This window comes from Salvelinus alpinus, chromosome 11 (genome assembly GCF_045679555.1).
Source record: "Salvelinus alpinus chromosome 11, SLU_Salpinus.1, whole genome shotgun sequence".
Taxonomy (NCBI): domain Eukaryota; kingdom Metazoa; phylum Chordata; class Actinopteri; order Salmoniformes; family Salmonidae; genus Salvelinus; species Salvelinus alpinus.
The window spans coordinates 18,502,225-18,521,464 of record NC_092096.1 but is presented as its reverse complement, the minus strand read 5'-3'; the positions used below and the strand labels follow the sequence as shown (position 1 = coordinate 18,521,464).

At 42.3% G+C, this 19,240-nt stretch overlaps 1 protein-coding gene across 1 annotated transcript in view; it reads left to right on the top strand.

Annotated features, from left to right (window-relative positions):
* LOC139533684 (YY1-associated factor 2-like) overlaps nt 1-18,540 on the top strand; it is a 26,449-nt gene extending 7,909 nt beyond the window's left edge. The window contains exons 3-4 of the mRNA XM_071331971.1: nt 7,540-7,695; nt 16,083-18,540. Coding sequence (XP_071188072.1) covers nt 7,540-7,695; nt 16,083-16,365 — 439 coding nt within the window. The 3' untranslated portion in view covers nt 16,366-18,540. The remainder of the gene's footprint in view (nt 1-7,539; nt 7,696-16,082) is intronic.
* Nucleotides 18,541-19,240: the final 700 nt, after the last annotated feature.

Here is a 19,240-nt window from a genome sequence, read left to right as displayed (position 1 = left end):
CTGTGTGTGTGTGTGTGTGTGGTTTTATTACCAAAGGTTGAACATTATCCTTCTCCTTCATGCAAAACCAATTATCCTGGTTTAAAGAGCAGTTTTAAATGAGCCAGCTAACAGTGTGGAGGCAGACCCAATTGTCTCCATTGCCTCTGTGACTGGAATGTTGTGTGTACACGGGTCTGTGCACATGTATTTGTGTGTATGTCATTTGTGTGTGTGTGTGTTTGCGTGCCTGCGTGTGCGCCTGTGTGTGTTTGCGCGCCTGTGTCTGCGCCCATGTGTGTGTGTCTGCGCCCCTGTGTGTCTAGTCTCTGAAATGAGGCTGCTACAGCAGCTGCCAGACACCCAGAGCTAGGCTCATTAGTATGCTAGGGCTTAATCAGTGTGATGTCATCAGTGGAACAGAGATTTTCATCAGGACTCTTAAAGCAGCCAGGGGGTCACCACCATTACAAACAACTCAACCACCGCTGCACACACACAGGAAGATAACAGAGGGAGAAGAAAGAGAGATGCATCAAATTCCCTCCACACACAGAAGACAAGGGGCTGAGAGAGTCTGAGACCTCTGCTCCAGCAGGGCCAAGCACTTGCCATCTGCCCAGAGCAGCAACACAGTTCACGTTTGCCAGCCGATGGTACTTAGCATCTCTGAACAAAGTGCCGACCGTAATTTGCCAGCCGAACCGATTTTACGTGTAGAAATGGGCGAAAATGCCGGCACTCAGACACCTACTGGCGTGTGATCCTTCAAAAAACACTGCGCTGTCAGCAAACGAACGGCAGACAAACGGTAGACTATTATTCAGTGAGATGTATTCTCAAGAGAGACAGGAAGAGATCTCAGTGCTGTCCTCCCTTCTTCTTCCTTTCCTCTCCTCTCAGAGACAGTCTACTTCATCAAGGCCAAGCGCTAACCCTCTGCCCTCTACAGCAACAACAACACAGCTCCTACCAGAGGTGATGCTAGCAAGATGGCCAACAAAGGAGGTCGCGGTAGTTAATGAAGGGCCAATAGCAACATGACTCGACCTGCGTCACCCGCCCGTCCACACACAGCACACTCCAGGGGGTTGGCTGTCTCTTCTAGGGAGGGAGGGAGGGCTCTTCTAGTGGGGGAAAGAGCCAGACAGCTGGTGTACTAAGTCTAATGTAGGACATGGATTATGGAGGATATTAATATGACCTTTCTATTTTCCTCTGGCTTTATTTAGCTTGAGATATTATATATATCTCAAAGATTATTTTGTGGTCACTAATTTTAGCTTGAACAATAATGTAGACCCTATGTGAGATCATTGCATGGTCACTGTCATTTGTAATCTGGTTTTAATATGGAATTAATTACATAGGTCAAAAGTTACCCGTATCTGTGTCAAACAGGCCTAACTTTACTCCCAGATGAATGAGCTGGTACTGAGCTCATTTGGGGTAAAAGAGGGGAGGAGAGATATGGAGGTAGAAAGAGAGACACGGGGAGAGAGAGAGAGAGAGAGAGAGAGACATGGGGAGAGAGAGAGAGACACGAGGGAGAGAGAGAGAGACACGGGGAGAGAGAGAGACACGGGGAGAGAGAGAGTGACACGGGGAGAGACGAGAGAGAGAGAGAGACACAGGGAGAGAGAGAGCGAGACGGGGAGAGAGAGACGGGGGAGAGAGAGCGACACCGGGAGAGAGAGAGAGACACCGGGAGAGAGACACGGAGAGAGACACGGGAGAGAGAGACACGGGGAGAGAGAGAGAGAGAGAGAGACACGGGGAGAGAGAGAGAGACACGGGGAGAGAGAGACTGGGAGAGAGAGAGAGACAGGGGAGAGAGAGAGAGACAGGGGAGAGAGAGAGAGACAGGGGAGAGAGAGAGAGACAGGGGAGAGAGAGAGAGACCGGGGAGAGAGAGAGGGACATGGGGAGAGAGAGAGACATGGGAGAGAGAGAGAGACATGGGGAGAGAGAGAGACATGGGGAGGGAGGGAGAGAGACAGGGGAGAGAGAGAGAGACATGGGGAGAGAGACATGGGGAGAGAGACAGGGGAGAGAGAGAGGGACAGGGGAGAGAGAGAGACAGGAAGAGAGAGAGAGACAGGGGAGAGAGAGGGACAGGGGAGAGAGAGAGACAATTTGGTTGCGTGCAGCCAGCAGTTAGATTAAGATGAATGTTTTACAAAGCTGAGGTTTAGCAGAGCTGCTCTCTCTGATGCTGCTGAGAAGATAGAACCAGAATTGAAAGCACGTTGTCAACGAGGCTGTACTGTCTCCGGGATGGGAGGAGGGCAACAGACGCCAGGGAGGAAAAAAGGAGTGTAGAGGGAGATAAGAGGGAGGAGGAGGAAGGACAGAGGGAAGAGAGAAGAAACGAGGGAGAGAGGGGGGTAACCAAAACGAACATGACAAAAGAGCTTGTGACATGTGCAGTTGAATTGGCACGGCAGTAAACACTCCGCCACGCGTTATTGCCAGACCATTAAAGACACGCCATTAGCCACGTTATGAGATGGATACAGGAAGGCAAATTACACACCATTCTTTTAATGATTATCCCACTCTGCGTTCAGGTATTTTACAGCCATTGGAGAGGAGACACACCAAGTTATTCCAGTGCTCTCACTGCTCTGGCTTCTAGTCATTAGAAAACAATAAAACACTCTTCATGAGAGGGTGATTTAACTGCTGCTAGACAACTGTTAGAAACGGTGCGTTCCAAACATTAGCCGTCCGGCTAGCAGTCTAATAACTGGGTGTGTGAAGACCAAATTGTATTTGACCTTCCAACCCACCAGCTGTCCACTAATGAGTTCTCTGACACTTTCAGCCCAAGGGAAGGAACAGTCAGGGTTCTACTGTAGCCAGTATTATGTTAGTATATTTCACAAGTTCAGACGGATATTTACTGAACTTCACCTGAGGCCTCGTATGACAGCTTGAATGATGGGGGAACTGCAAGTGTGTGAGCAGTGAACACACACACCCTCCATGTAGTCTTTTGCAGGACCTTTCTGGAGAAAAGGTCTGTTGTACTGAAAACACAGTTGTCATGTTGATACTGTTTACCCATGCCTATTTCAGACTTTCAGCAGTAAATGTTATATTATGTAAATTGTACAGTACACTGCGTGGGCATCTGCCTCCACCAATCATACTTACAAATATCCTCCACACAGTGCATGTAAGCCATCTTTTTATCCCTACACCTACACCATACTAAACTGTACAGTACGCTGTGATACAGCATAGAATAGAATGCAAATGTACATGTGTGTGTATAAATATAAACTGAGAAAATGACTCTATAGGACTTCCAGAGGTGGGGGGGTCTAGGGCGTAGTGGGCCAAATGCTGTGGAGGTGCCATAAACTATAGGAAGCAGAGAGCAATCTCTTACACACACACACACACACACACACAGCTCCAATGGAGAGCAGCATAGCAGTAGCGTGTTCTGGCAGGGAGAGACATTAATCATGTCACTGGATCCCAGTAGGAGGAGTAACACACACACACACACACACACACACACACACACACACACACACACACACACACACCGACCTGCTGAAAGGGAGATGTGACAGAACACTGAGCTTGTAGATTGACTGGTCTGTGGGAGGACAGAGGACTCCTGCTCTGCTCTGATTAACACTGTATTATTCAGCTTACACTGGGCTGATCCCAGATCTGTATGTGCCAACTCCTCTCGTTGTCTAGTGCATGACAACAATAGTCAGGTGGCCAACGCTCCAACAGATCTGGGGCTAATCTTTCATTAGTCTTCAATTGAATAACTTAGGGGAACTGGTGTTTTTGTGTGGACTGTGTTAATAAAAAGTGTGAAGACGACAGATGATTTCAGGTTGACCTCATGAGACATACTGCAGCAATACAACACTTTGAGAGTTGACAGTTTCAGCCAGCTGTGGTCTAACAGCAGCCATGAGACATACTGCAGCAATACAACACTTTGAGAGCTGACAGTTTCAGCCAGCTGTGGTCTAACAGCAGCCATGAGACATACTGCAGCAATACAACACTTTGAGAGCTGACAGTTTCAGCCAGCTGTGGTCTAACAGCAGCCATGAGACATACTGCAGCAATACAACACTTTGAGAGTTGACAGTTTCAACCAGCTGTGGTCTAACAGCAGCCATGAGACATACTGCAGCAATACAACACTTTGAGAGCTGACAGTTTCAGCCAGCTGTGGTCTAACAGCAGCCATGAGACATACTGCAGCAATACAACACTTTGAGAGCTGACAGTTTCAGCCAGCTGTGGTCTAACAGCAGCCATGAGACATACTGCAGCAATACAACACTTTGAGAGCTGACAGTTTCAGCCAGCTGTGGTCTAACAGCAGCCATGAGACATACTGCAGCAATACAACACTTTGAGAGTTGACAGTTTCAACCAGCTGTGGTCTAACAGCAGCCATGAGACATACTGCAGCAATACAACACTTTGAGAGCTGACAGTTTCAACCAGCTGTGGTCTAACAGCAGCCATGAGACATACTGCAGCAGTACAACACTTTGAGAGCTGACAGTTTCAGCCAGCTGTGGTCTAACAGCAGCCATGAGACCTACTGCAGCAGTACAACACTTTGAGAGTTGACAGTCTCACCCAGCTGTGGTCTAACAGCAGCCCTGTGAGACACCAGTGTTATGCCTGGGCCAATGAGTTATCAGGACCCATGGTGTTGATGATGGCAGGGCCTGGTGTCTCTCTGTTTTAACATTACTGTATGACACAACACCATCATTAGAGAGGCTGACAGACAGGGGGAGGGAAGAGTGGGAAGAAGTGTGACAGGATGTGCAGTCATCCAGAGAGGGAGAGAGAGCCTTGCTATTGAGAAAGGCCACCGTAGGCAGACCGGGCTCTCAAGAGAAGATAGGCTATGTTGCCACTGCTCACAAAATGAGGTGGAAACTGAGCTGCACTTCCTAACCTCCTGCCAATGTATGACCATATTAGAGACCCATATATCCCTCAGATTACACAGATACACAAAGAATTTGAAAAGAACTCCCATATCTATCTCGTAGGTAAAATACCCTACGAGAGAGAGAGAGATTTAGGCTACTTCTGTTCATTAGTCATTTCAATGAAATATACACCAATTGATTGGTGAATAATGTGAAGTGTCAGGGCAGTGTAGAGACTAGAGACAGTGATGTAAGATCTAAAGGCATCTCATCATTACTTATCTTTGCTGAAAGGAAATCCACTCTGTCTGTCTGCTGTTTGTGTGTTTATTTAAACCCCTCCTTGATGTCCTAGTTTCATAGCGGCAGACTCCATTAGCCGTTCTAGAACAGATTCCAGGAGTGGGCTATTGATTGAAAATCACACTCCCACACAGTGGTTCCAACACACAGTGGTTCCAACACACAGTGGTTCCAACACACAGTGGTTCCAACACACAACATTAATGTCAGAACATAGGCTCGTGTGCTGAGCCAGACACTGAGGAAAGTCATCCTATTGGAATCAATGCCTCAGTTACTGTCCCAGCTTGACCTGATGTGGTGTGTAAATGCTAGGCCAATACTGGACAACACACACACACACACACACACTGGAGTACGTGCTTTCTTAATGACCTCTGATTGGGTTAACTGCTGTGCTCTGTTAACCACTCCACCTCTGTACAACATGACAGTATCAGTCCTGGCAGCAGGCTGCTCTCTCACCTTGCAGCCGCTCTCGTCATCCATCCCAATGTGTTTGGGGAGTCGGGACACAGATGATCTTCAACACACACAACAACATGCATTATGTTAGTACTGAGAGATTGTTCTCCGGCTGATTAAAGTTGTCAACATTGGTTAGTTCCGTGGTGGGCTGTGCTGTGACTCTCTCTCTTCCACCCTCCCCCTCTCTCTCTCTCTCTCTCGCTCCCTCCCTCTCTGTGTCTCTGGCAGTATATAGGCCATGTGATACATGTCCACGCTGGCTGGCCTTGATGCAGTTACTGTAAGGGGATTTTCAGAACAACACTTGAATGTAGCTTTTTCAGGCTGTCGCATAATTGAGGCCATTATGGTCATCTAAACTAAACAATGCCTTCCTCTTCCCTTAGCGACTCGGTCCAGCTGTAGTTGTCATGGTTTCCGTGTGTCAGAAAGTCAAGTACTGTTCTATTTGAGAGTAATACTTCAGTAGATAAACGGATCCATCACAGATAAGCATGCTGATAAGTAGCACTGCAGAAACGAGGAGTATTTTCTAGGCTAAACTGTTTCTCCATCTTACTACAGCGTGATTGGAACTGACTAGACAAGCTGATGACAATTACTCTCATGGTGGTGAATTTCGTACAAAATGTGCTGGTTGGGTTTCTGCATGCCTCGAGGGCTCATCTGTGAAATGTCAGCGTGTGTGTTTTGTTCTAGAGGGAACCACTGAAAGGAAAGATCACTCTGCACTCAGTACAGAGACTGTATGGTGTAGTAATCTCACCATGGCAGAACACAACACACACACACAACACACACACACTGACTGTATGGTGTAGTAATCTCACCATGGCAGAACACAACACACACTGACTGTATGGTGTAGTAATCTCACCATGGCAGAACACAACACACACACAACACACACACTGACTGTATGGTGTAGTAATCTCACCATGGCAGAACACAACACACACACACACACACACACTGACTGTATGGTGTAGTAATCTCACCATGGCAGAACACAACACACACTGACTGTATGGTGTAGTAATCTCACCATGGCAGAACACAACACACACTGACTGTATGGTGTAGGAATCTCACCATGGCAGAACACAACACACACACAACACACACACACTGACTGTATGGTGTAGTAAGCTCACCATGGCAGAACACAACACACACTGACTGTATGGTGTAGTAATCTCACCATGGCAGAACACAACACACACTGACTGTATGGTGTAGGAATCTCACCATGGCAGAACACAACACACACACACACACACACACACACTGACTGTATGGTGTAGTAATCTCACCATGGCAGAACAGCAGATGGGTCTGTCAGCACTGTGGGCTGGGCTGGCATTCACACTAGTGATTTGTCCGCCCCTAAAGAAGCAACGTACAGGACCTGGCAGCTCATGCATACAGTGCTACTGGAATAATTGCATAATGCATGTTTTTGTGAAGCATTTTGACAGAGGAGGAGGACATGGGGTAGCTGCTTCTTCAGAGAGTAGGTTTGGCTACACCCACAGATTGCATTCAATGCTGTATGTTCTTTTAAGTATTAAGCTGGGTGGTTAGTGGTCACTGCTTCGGCCTTTTCACTTGTTATGTTGGCGTAGTTCTGTTTTTCCCATAAGTGACGTCATTGCTCAACATTGAGATCAATGTTGATTGCTGTATCCAAGTTTCCAGCTTTTTCAACCGTTATTGTCGACACTTTACATTAAGGTATACTTTATAAATGGCTTAGAAACGGCTAATTACTAGATCGTTTGTAAATATAACACATTGGTTTTGCTCGCTAAACGCTTCCCTGTCTCACTCATGGTACGGTGTGCTCCTACAGGAAGCCTCGTCCTGTCTCCCAGCTGGTTGCTCAGCGGGTAGCGCCGCAGTTCGCCTCGCCCACGCTGCTGCCCAAGAAGGACAAGAAGGACAGAACGGACCAGGAGAAGAATGACAAAGAGCCCACAGTGAAGAAGAACAGCCACAAGAAGATGAGGTAAACATTCACAGAGAAACAACTGTTTAACCTGTTGCATTTAACCTGTAGTAGTATGGTGTATTAGTAGTATAGTAGTAGTATGGTGTGATTAGTAGTAGTATGTAGTAGTAGTAGTAGTATGGTGTGATTAGTAGTAGTAGTAGTATGGTGTGATTAGTAGTAGTAGTAGTAGTATGGTGTGATTAGTAGTAGTAGTAGTAGTATGGTGTGATTAGTAGTAGTAGTAGTATGGTGTGATTAGTAGTAGTAGTAGTAGTATGGTGTGATTAGTAGTAGTAGTAGTATGGTGTGATTAGTAGTAGTAGTATGATAGTGGGATTAGTAGTAGTAGTAGTAGTAGTATGGTGTGATTAGTAGTAGTAGTAGTATGGTGTGATTAGTAGTAGTAGTAGTATGGTGTGATTAGTAGTAGTAGTAGTATGGTGTGATTAGTAGTAGTAGTAGTATGGTGTGATTAGTAGTAGTAGTAGTAGTAGTATGGTGTGATTAGTAGTAGTAGTAGTATGGTGTGATTAGTAGTAGTGGTAGTATGATAGTGGGATTAGTAGTAGTAGTAGTATGATAGTGGGATTAGTAGTAGTGGTAGTATGATAGTGGGATTAGTAGTAGTAGTATGATAGTGGGATTAGTAGTAGTGGTAGTAGTATGATAGTGTGATTAGTAGTAGTATGATAGTGTGATTAGTAGTAGTAGTAGTATGGTGTGATTAGTAGTAGTGGTAGTATGGTGTGATTAGTAGTAGTAGTAGTAGTAGTATGGTGTGATTAGTAGTAGTGGTAGTATGATAGTGGGATTAGTAGTAGTAGTAGTATGATAGTGGGATTAGTAGTAGTGGTAGTATGATAGTGGGATTAGTAGTAGTAGTATGATAGTGGGATTAGTAGTAGTGGTAGTATGATAGTGTGATTAGTAGTATGATAGTGGGATTAGTAGTAGTGGTAGTAGTATGATAGTGTGATTAGTAGTAGTATGATAGTGTGATTAGTAGTAGTATTAGTAGTAGTAGTAGTAGTAGTATGATAGTGTGATTAGTAGTAGTAGTAGTAGTATGATAGTGTGATTAGTAGTAGTAGTATGATAGTGGGATTAGTAGTAGTAGTGGTAGTATGATAGTGTGATTAGTAGTAGTGGTAGTATAGTGTGATTAGTAGTAGTAGTAGTATGGTGTGATTAGTAGTATGGTGTGAAAATTAGTAGTAGTATGATAGTGTGATTAGTATTATTATTATTAGTAGTAGTAGTATGATTAGTAGTAGTATGGTGTGATTTAATAGTAGTAGTATGATAGTGGTAGTAGTGGTAGTAGTATGATAGTGTGATTAGTAGTAGTATGGTGTGATTTAATAGTAGTAGTGGTAGTGTGTTTAGTAGTAGTATGATAGTGTGATTAGTAGTAGTAGTAGTATGATAGTGGGATTAGTAGTGGTAGTATGATAGTGTGATTAGTAGTAGTAGTATGATAGTGTGATTAGTAGTGGTAGTATGATAGTGTGATTAGTAGTAGTAGTAGTATGATAGTGGTAGTAGTATGATAGTGGGATTAGTAGTAGTAGTAGTATGGTGTGATTAGTAGTAGTAGTATGGTGTGAAAATTAGTAGTAGTATGATAGTGTGATTAGTATTATTATTATTAGTAGTAGTAGTATGATTAGTAGTAGTATGGTGTGATTTAATAGTAGTAGTAGTAGTATGATAGTGTGATTAGTAGCGGTAGTATGATAGTGTGATTAGTAGTAGTATGATAGTGTTTAGTAGTAGTAGTAGTAGTATGATAGTGTTTAGTAGTAGTATCAGCATGCAAGTGTTTATTAGTAGGAGTATGATAGTGTGATTAGTAGTAGTAGTAGTAGTAGTAGTATGATAGTGTGATTAGTAGTACTAGTGGTAGTATGTGTTTAAGTAGTAGTATGTGTAGTATGTGTTTAGTACTAGTATCAGCATGATAGTGTTTAGGAGTCTGATAGTGTGATTAGTAGGAGGAGTCTGATAGTGTGATTAGTAGTAGTATGATTAGTAGTAGTATTATAGTGTTTAGTGGTAGGAGTATGATATTGTGATTAGTAGTAGTATCAGCATGATAGTGTTTAGTAGTAGTAGTAGGAGTATGATAGTGTGCTTAGTAGTAGTAGTATGATAGTGTTTAGTAGTAGTAGTATGATAGTGTGATCATTACTAATATCAGCATGATAGTGTTTAGTAGTAGTATGATAGTGTGATTAGTAGTAGTATGATAGTGTTTAGTTAGTAGGAGTATCGGCATGAAAGTGTTTAGTAGTAGAAGTATGATAGTGTGATTATTACTAGTATCAGCATGATAGTATTTAGTAGTAGTAGTAGTATGGTTAGTAGTAGTATTATCGTGTTTAGTAGTATGAATATGATAGTGTGATTAATAGTAGTATCAGCGTGATAGTGTTTAGTAGTAGTATCAGCATGATAGTGTTTAGTAGTAGGAGTATGATAGTAGGAGTATGATAGTGTTTAGTAGTATGAGTATGATAGTGTGATTAGTAGTAGTATCGGCATGAACGTGTTTAGTAGTAGTATCAGCATGATCGTGTTTAGTAGTAGGAGTATGATAGTGTAATTAGTAGTAGTATGATAGTGTTTAGTAGTAGTGTGATTAGTAGTAGTATCAGCATGATAGTGTTTAGTAGTAGGAATATGATAGTAGGAGTATGATAGTGTGATTAGTAGTAGTTTGATAGTGTTTAGGAGTATGATAGTGTGATTAGTCGTAGTATGACACTGTTTAGTAGTAGTAGTATGATAGTGTTTAGTAGTAGTAGTATGATAGTATGATTAGTAGTAGTATCAACATGATAGTGTTTAGTAGTAGGAGTAGTAGTATGATTAGTGGTAGTGTTTAGTAGTAGTGGTATGATAGTGTGATTAGTAGTAGTATCAGCATGATAGTGTTTAGTAGTAGTATGATTAGTAGTAGTATTATAGTGTTTAGTAGTAGTAGTATGATAGTGTGATTAGTAGTAGTATCATCATGATAGTGTTTAGTAGTAGTATGATTAGTAGTAGTATTATAGTGTTTAGTAGTAGTAGTATGATAGTGTGATCATTACTAATATCAGCATGATAGTGTTGAGTAGTAGTAGTAGTATGATATTGTTTAGTAGTAGTATGATAGTGTGATTAGTAGTAGGAGTATGATGGTGTGATTATTATTAGTAGTAGTAGTAGCAGCATGATAGTGTTTAGTAGTAGGAATATGATAGTAGTAGTATGATAGTGTGATTAGTAGTAGGAGTATGATAGTGTGATTAGTAGTACTAGTGGTAGTATGGTGTGATTTAATAGTAATAGTATGAGTATGATAGTGTGATTAGTAGTAGTATGATAGTGTTTAGTAGTAGTGTCAGCATGATAGTGTTTAGGAGTAGGTGTATAATAGTATGATTAGTAGTAGTATGATAGTGTTTAGTTAGTAGGAGTATGATAGTATGATTAGTAGTAGTATCGGCATGAAAGTGTTTAGTAGTAGAAGTATGATAGTGTGATTATTACTAGTATCAGCATGATAGTATTTAGTAGTAGTAGTAGTAGTAGTATTATAGTGTTTAGTAGTATGAATATGATAGTGTGATTAATAGTAGTATCAGCATGATATTGTTTAGTAGTAGTATCAGCATGATCGTGTTTAGTAGTAGGAGTATGATAGTAGGAGTATGATAGTGTGATTAGTAGTAGTATGATAGTGTTTAGTAGTATGAGTATGATAGTGTGATTAGTAGTAGTATCGGCATGAACGTGTTTAGTAGTAGTATCAGCATGATCGTGTTTAGTAGTAGGAGTATGATAGTGTGATTAGTAGGAGTATGATAGTGTGTTTAGTAGTAGTATAATAGTGTTTAGTAGTAGTAGTGTGATTAGTAATAGTATCAGCATGATAGTGTTTATTATTAGTATGATAGTGTTTAGTAGTAGTATCAGCATGAATGTGTTTAGTAGTAATAGTAGGAGTATGATAGTGTAATTAGTAGTAGTATGATAGTGTTTAGTAGTAGTGTGATTAGTAGTAGTATCAGCATGATAGTGTTTAGTAGTAGGAATATGATAGTAGGAGTATGATAGTGTGATTAGTAGTAGTTTGATAGTGTTTAGTAGTAGTAGTAGTAGTATGATTAGTAGTGGTATGATAGTGTGATTAGTAGTAGTATCAGCATGATAGTGTTTAGTAGTAGTAGTAGTATGATTAGTAGTAGTATTATAGTGTTTAGTAGTAGTGGTATGATAGTGTGATTAGTAGTAGTATCAGCATGATAGTGTTTAGTAGTAGTAGTAGTATTATAGTGTTTAGTAGTAGTAGTAGTATCATCATGATAGTGTTTAGTAGTAGTAGTAGTAGTATGATTAGTAGTAGTATTATAGTGTTTAGTAGTATCAGCATGATAGTGTTTAGTAGTAGTATCAGCATGATAGTGTTTAGTAGTAGTAGTAGTATGATAGTGTGATCAGTAGTAGTATCAGCATGATAGTGTGATCAGTAGTAGTATCAGCATGATAGTGTGATTAGTAGTAGTATCAGCATGATAGTGTTTAGTAGTAGTAGTAGTATGATAGTATGTAGATCAGTAGTAGTATCAGCATGATAGTGTGGTTAGTAGTAGTATTATAGTGTTTAGTAGTAGGAGTATGATAGTATGATTAGTAGTAGTATCAGCATGATAGTGTGATTAGTAGTAGTATGATAGTGTGATTAGTATCAGCATGATAGTGTGATCAGTAGTAGTGTCAGCATGATAGTGTTTAGTAGTAGTATCAGCATGATAGTGTTTAGTAGTAGGAGTATGATAGTGTGATTAGTAGTAGTATCAGCATGATAGTGTTTGTTATTAGTAGTATGATAGTGTGATTAGTAGTAGTATCAGCATGATAGTGTTTAGGAGTATGATAGTGTGAGTAGTATCAGCATGATAGTGTTTGTTATTAGTAGTATGATATTGTTATTAGTAGTAGTATCAGCATGATAGTGTTTATTATTAGTATGATAGTGGGATTATTACTAGTATTATTAGTGTCAGTGTAGCAGTATCAAAGTAGTACGATAGTAGAAAGGTACAGTTGAAGTCGGAAGTTTACGTACACTTAGGTTGGCATCATTAACTTAATCCACAAATGTCTTATTTACAAACTATAGTTTTGGCAAGTCGGTTAGGACATCTACAGTGGGGAGAACAAGTATTTGATACACTGCCGATTTTGCAGGTTTTCCTACTTACAAAGCATGTAGAGGTCTGTAATTTTTATCATAGGTACACTTCAACTGTGAGAGACGGAATCTAAAACAAAAATCCAGAAAATCACATTGTATGATTTTTAAATAATTAATTTGCATTTTATTGCATGACATAAGTATTTGATCACCTACCAACCAGTAAGAATTCCGGCTCTCACAGACCTGTTAGTTTTTCTTTAAGAAGCCCTCCTGTTCTCCACTCATTACCTGTATTAACTGCACCTGTTTGAACTCGTTACCTGTATAAAAGACACCTGTCCACACACTCAATCAAACAGATTCCAACCTCTCCACAATGGCCAAGACCAGAGAGCTGTGTAAGGACATCAGGGATAAAATTGTAGACCTGCACAAGGCTGGGATGGGCTACAGGACAATAGGCAAGCAGCTTGGTGAGAAGGAAACAACTGTTGGCGCAATTATTAGAAAATGGAAGAAGTTCAAGATGACGGTCAATCACCCTCGGTCTGGGGCTCCATGCAAGATTTCACCTCGTGGGGCATCAATGATCATGAGGAAGGTGAGGGATCAGCCCAGAACTACACGGCAGGACCTGGTCAATGACCTGAAGAGAGCTGGGACCACAGTCTCAAAGAAAACCATTAGTAACACACTACGCCGTCATGGATTAAAATCCTGCAGCGCACGCAAGGTCCCCCTGCTTAAGCCAGTGCATGTCCAGGCCTGTCTGAAGTTTGCCAATGACCATCTGGATGATCCAGAGGAGGAATGGGAGAAGGTCATGTGGTCTGATGAGACAAAAATAGAGCTTTTTGGTCTAACTCCACTCGCCGTGTTTGGAGGAAGAAGAAGTATGAGTACAACCCCAAGAACACCATCCCAACCGTGAAGCATGGAGGTGGAAACATCATTCTTTGGGGATGCTTTTCTGCAAAGGGGACAGGACGACTGCACCGTATTGAGGGGAGGATGGATGGGGCCATGTATCGCGAGATCTTGGCCAACAACCTCCTTCCCTCAGTAAGAGCATTGAAGATGGGTCGTGGCTGGGTCTTCCAGCATGACAACGACATGAAGCACACAGCCATGGCAACTAAGGAGTGGCTCCGTAAGAAGCATCTCAAGGTCCTGGAGTGGCCTAGCCAGTCTCCAGACCTGAACCCAATAGAAAATCTTTGGAGGGAGCTGAAAGTCCGTATTGCCCAGCGACAGCCCCGAAACCTGAAGGATCTGGAGAAGATCTGTAGGGAGGAGTGGGCCAAAATCCCTGCTGCAGTGTGTGCAAACCTAGTCAAGAACTACAGGAAACGTATGATCTCTGTAATTGCAAACAAAGGTTTCTGTACCAAATATTAAGTTCTGCTTTTCTGATGTATCAAATACTTATGTCATGCAATAAAATGCAAATTAATTACTTAAAAATCATACAATGTGATTTTCTGGATTTTTGTTTTAGATTCCGTCTCTCATAGTTGAAGTGTACCTATGATAAAAATTACAGACCTCTACATGCTTTGTAAGTAGGAAAACCTGCAAAATCGGCAGTGTATCAAATACTTGTTCTCCCCACTGTACTTTGTGCATGACACAATTAATTTTTACAAAAATTGTTTACAGACATTATTTCACTTATAATTCACTATCACAATTCCAGTGGGTCAGAAGTTTTCATACACTAAGTTGACTCTACACCTGCATTGCTTGCTGTTTGGGGTTTCAGGCTGGGTTTCTGTACAGCACTTTGATATATCAGCTGATGTAAGGAGGACTATAAATACATTTGATTTGATGACTGTGCCTTTAAACAGCTTGGAAAATTCCAGAAAGTGATGTCATGGCTTTAGAAGCTTCTGATAGGCTAATTGACATAATTTGAGTCAATTGGAGGTGTACTTGTGGATGTATTTCAAGGCCTACCTTCAAATTCAGTGCCACTTTGCTTGGCATCAAGGGAAAATCAAAAGAAATCAGCCAAGACCTCAGAGAAAGAATTGTGGACCTCCACAAGTCTTGTTCATCCTTGGGAGCAATTTCCAAATGCCTGAAGGCACCACGTTCATCTGTACAAACAATAGTACACAAGTATAAACACCATGGGACCAAGCAGCTGTCATACCGCTCAGGAAGGAGATGAACGTCTCCTAGAGATGAACGTACTTTGGTGCGAAAAGTGCAAATCAATCCCAGAACAACAGCAAGACCTTGTAAAGATGCTGGAGGAAACAGGTACAAAAATATCTATATCCACAGTAAAACAAGTCCTATATTGACATAACCTGAAAGGCCGCTCAGCAAGGAAGAAGCCACTGCTCCAAACCCGCCATAAAAAAGCCAGACTACGGTTTGCAATTGCACATGGTGACAAAGATCGTACTTTTGGAGAAATGTCCTCTGGTCTGATGAAACAAAATTAGAACTGTGCTTTGCTGCAGGAGGGACTGGTGCACTTCACAAATTAGATAGCATCATGTGAAGGGAAAATTATGTGGATATATTAAAGCAACATCTCAAGACATCAGCCAGGAACGTAAAGCTTGGTCGCAAATGGGTCTTCCAAATGGACAATGACCCCAAGCATACTTCCAAAGTTGGGGCAAAATGGCTTAAGGACAACAAAATCAAGGTATTGGAGTGGCCATCATAAAGCCCTGACCTCAATCCCATAGAAAATTTGTGGGCAGAACTGAAAAAGCATGTGCGAGCAAGGAGGCCTACAAACCCGACTCAGTTACACCAGCTCTGTCAGGAGGAATGGGACAAAATTCACCCAACTTATTGGAAGGCTACCCTAAACGTTTGACCCAAGTTAAAAAAATGCTACCAAATACTAGTTGAGTGTATGTAAACTTCTGACCCACTGGGAATGTGATGAAAGAAATTAAAGCTGAAATAAATCATTCTCTCTACTATTATTCTGACATTTCACATTCTTAAAATAAAGTGGTGATCCTAACTGACCTAAGACAGGGAATTTTTACAAGGATTAAATGTCAGGAATTGTGAAAAACTGAGTTTAAATGTACTTGGCTAAGGTATATGTAAACTTCCGACTTCAACTGTATATGGTTTCCACATATTTCATAAGCGCTCCAGTTTGTGTGGTTTACCCCTATCCTCTCTCTCTCTCTGTCAAAGGCTTATAACATCCACCTGTCTCCTCTCCCTCCCTCAGGCCCAGGTTAAAAAACATTGACAGGAGCAGCGCTCAGCACCTAGAGGTCACGGTTGGAGACCTGACTGTCATCATCACAGACTTTAAGGAGAAAACCAAACCTCCCCCCTCCTCCACCACCACCACCACCACACCCCCCACCTCTACCACCCCCTCCAGCACTGTGTCTGTGTCTGCAGAACACCACAGTGGCTCCAGCTCAGACAACAACACTGAGAGAGGGGTCTCACGGTCATCTTCACCCCGAGGAGAGGGCTTCTTAGTCGGGACAGAGTCCCACTAGACCACCCCAATTGGAACCCCAGACCCCCCCCCCCCCCCCTTCCCAAGTTGGAGTCCCTGGACCACCAAACTCCTAGCCCAACAGACCCTCAGACCTCCAACCCCTAGACCTTGGCCTGGATCCCCAACCCCTAGACCTTGGCCTGGATCCTCGACCCCTAGACCTTGCCCTGGATCCCCAACCCCTAGACCTTGGCCTGGATCCCCAACCCCTAGACCTTGCCCTGGATCCCCAACCCCTAGACCTTGGCCTGGATCCCCAACCCCTAGACCTTGGCCTGGATCCCCAACCCCTAGACCTTGGCCTGGATCCCCGACCCCTAGACCTTTGCCTGGACACCCGACCCCTAGACCTTGGCCTGGATCCCCGACCCCTAGACCTTGGCCTGGACCCCCGACCCCTAGACCTTGGCCTGGACCCCCGACCCCTAGACCTTGGCCTGGACCCTAGACCTTGGCCTGGACCCCGACCCCTAGACCTTGGCCTGGATCTCTGACCCCTAGACCTTGGCCTGGATCCTCGACCCCTAGACCTTGGCCTGGATCCTCGACCCCTAGACCTTGGCCTGGATCCTCGACCCCTAGACCTTGGCCTGGATCCTCGACCCCTAGACCTTGGCCTGGATCCTCGACCCCTAGACCTTGGCCTGGATCCCCAACCCCTAGACCTTGGCCTGGATCCCCAACCCCTAGACCTTGGCCTGGACCCCCAACCCCTAGACCTTGGCCTGGACCCCCAACCCCTAGACCTTGCCCTGGATCCCCAACCCCTAGACCTTGGCCTGGACCCCCAACCCCTAGACCTTGGCCTGGACCCCCGACCCCTAGACCTTGGGTATGACTACTCATGGCTTAACATAGGCCACTCTAACCTCACTCCTCTTTCCTCAACTCTGATATGTAATGTTATCTCTGGACTTGCACATTTACTGTAGTACTAGCTACAGGTTACAGCTAGATCAACACATTTAGCAGCTACAGGTTACAGCTAGATCAACACATTTAGCAGCTACAGGTTACAGCTAGATCAACACATTTAGCAGCTACAGTTTACAGCTAGATCAACACATTTAGCAGCTACAGGTTACAGCTAGATCAACACATTTAGCAGCTACAGGTTATAGCTAGATCAACACATTTAGCAGCTACAGTTTACAGCTAGATCAACACATTTAGCAGCTACAGGTTACAGCTAGATCAACACATTTAGCAGCTACAGGTTATAGCTAGATCAACACATTTAGCAGCTACAGTTTACAGCTAGATCAACACATTTAGCAGCTACAGTTTACAGCTAGATCAACACATTTAGCAGCTACAGTTTACAGCTAGATCAACACATTTAGCAGCTACAGGTTACAGCTAGATCAACACATTTAGCAGCTACAGGTTACAGCTAGATCAACACATTTAGCAGCTACAGTTTACAGCCAGATCAACACATTTAGCAGCTACAGGTTATAGCTAGCACTACTACTACCAACCTTGAGTTGTGGTTTGCTTTTGGACAAAAAAAACACCACAATCTGAAGTCTTGTTTTAATGAAATTTCTCTGATTAACTTTAGGTCAATTTAACTGACTTTTAAAAACTATTTTTTGAAACCTGTGTTCTAAACATGAAGTAATGTCATTACATTTAGCTGATCTTAGCCTATTGTACAGCTCTGTTTTTTAATGTTATAACATCACGTCAGTGTTAGTATCCATGTCAACATCGGAACTTTCAACCTCCTGTCCAATGAGAACTGTCGTGACATGATGATTATGGTTCAGAGTTCTTCAGTTTGTGTTGCATTATGGGAGAAAACATGAGGTACATGTGGAGAGGATGTAAAACCTATAGGCTCTCTTTTGGTACTTGTCTCTCAGTTGTAAAGTGTCATTTATTGATTGAATGTGTTGGAGACTGAATTGTATTGTCATTGACTCACATCAGCCGGGACCTGGTGTGGTTTTATCATTCATGAGAAAATATTCTTCAAAACAACGTCTGTTTTTGAATTGTGTCCGTTTTAACACCACCTCAAATGATTGATCATACTGTATCACAGCATTCACTGTTACATTTTCTATCATTTGTTTTGTTTCTACCAAGCTTTTCTGTTTAGAAATGTATGGACAACTTGGTTGGTTACATGGTTCAATGTCTATAAAGAAAGATATAAATAATGGCATTATGTATTGGAAAAGAGTTGTGCTTTCTGTCTGTTGTCCATGTTTCTATAACAACAGGGTTCTAGACTTTAACGGCTTGTCCTGGATATGAACCAGGGTTCTAGGGAACGTATGTTTGGATGGTCATTGATGACCAATCATGGGTAAGTAGTGAAAGCAATTCTAGCCACAGTGTTTGACTGACACTATTGGCATGATGTACAGTATTCACAAACCTTGACTTTTTCCAAATTTTTTTACAAAGTGGGATTAAAATGGATTAAAAAATAAATATATTGTCAACGATCTAGATAAGTATTCAACCCCCTGAGTCAATACATGTTAGAATCACCTTCCTTCCTCTCTGGCAACTGAGTTAGGAAGGATGCCTACATCTTTGTAGTGACTGGGTGTATTGATACACCATCCAAAGTGTAATGATTAACTTCACCATACTCACAGGGATATTACATTTCTGTTTATTTATTTTATTTTTACCCATCTACCAATAGGTGCCCTTCTTTGTGAGGTATTGGAAAACCTCCCTGGTCTTTATGGTTGAATCTGTGTTTGAGATTCACTGCTCGACTGAGGGACCTTTCAGATCATAGTATGTGTGGGGTTCAGATATGAGGTAGTCATTCAAAAATCATGTTAAACACTGTTATTGCACACAGACTGAGTCCATGCAACTTATTAGGTGACTTGTTAAACACATTT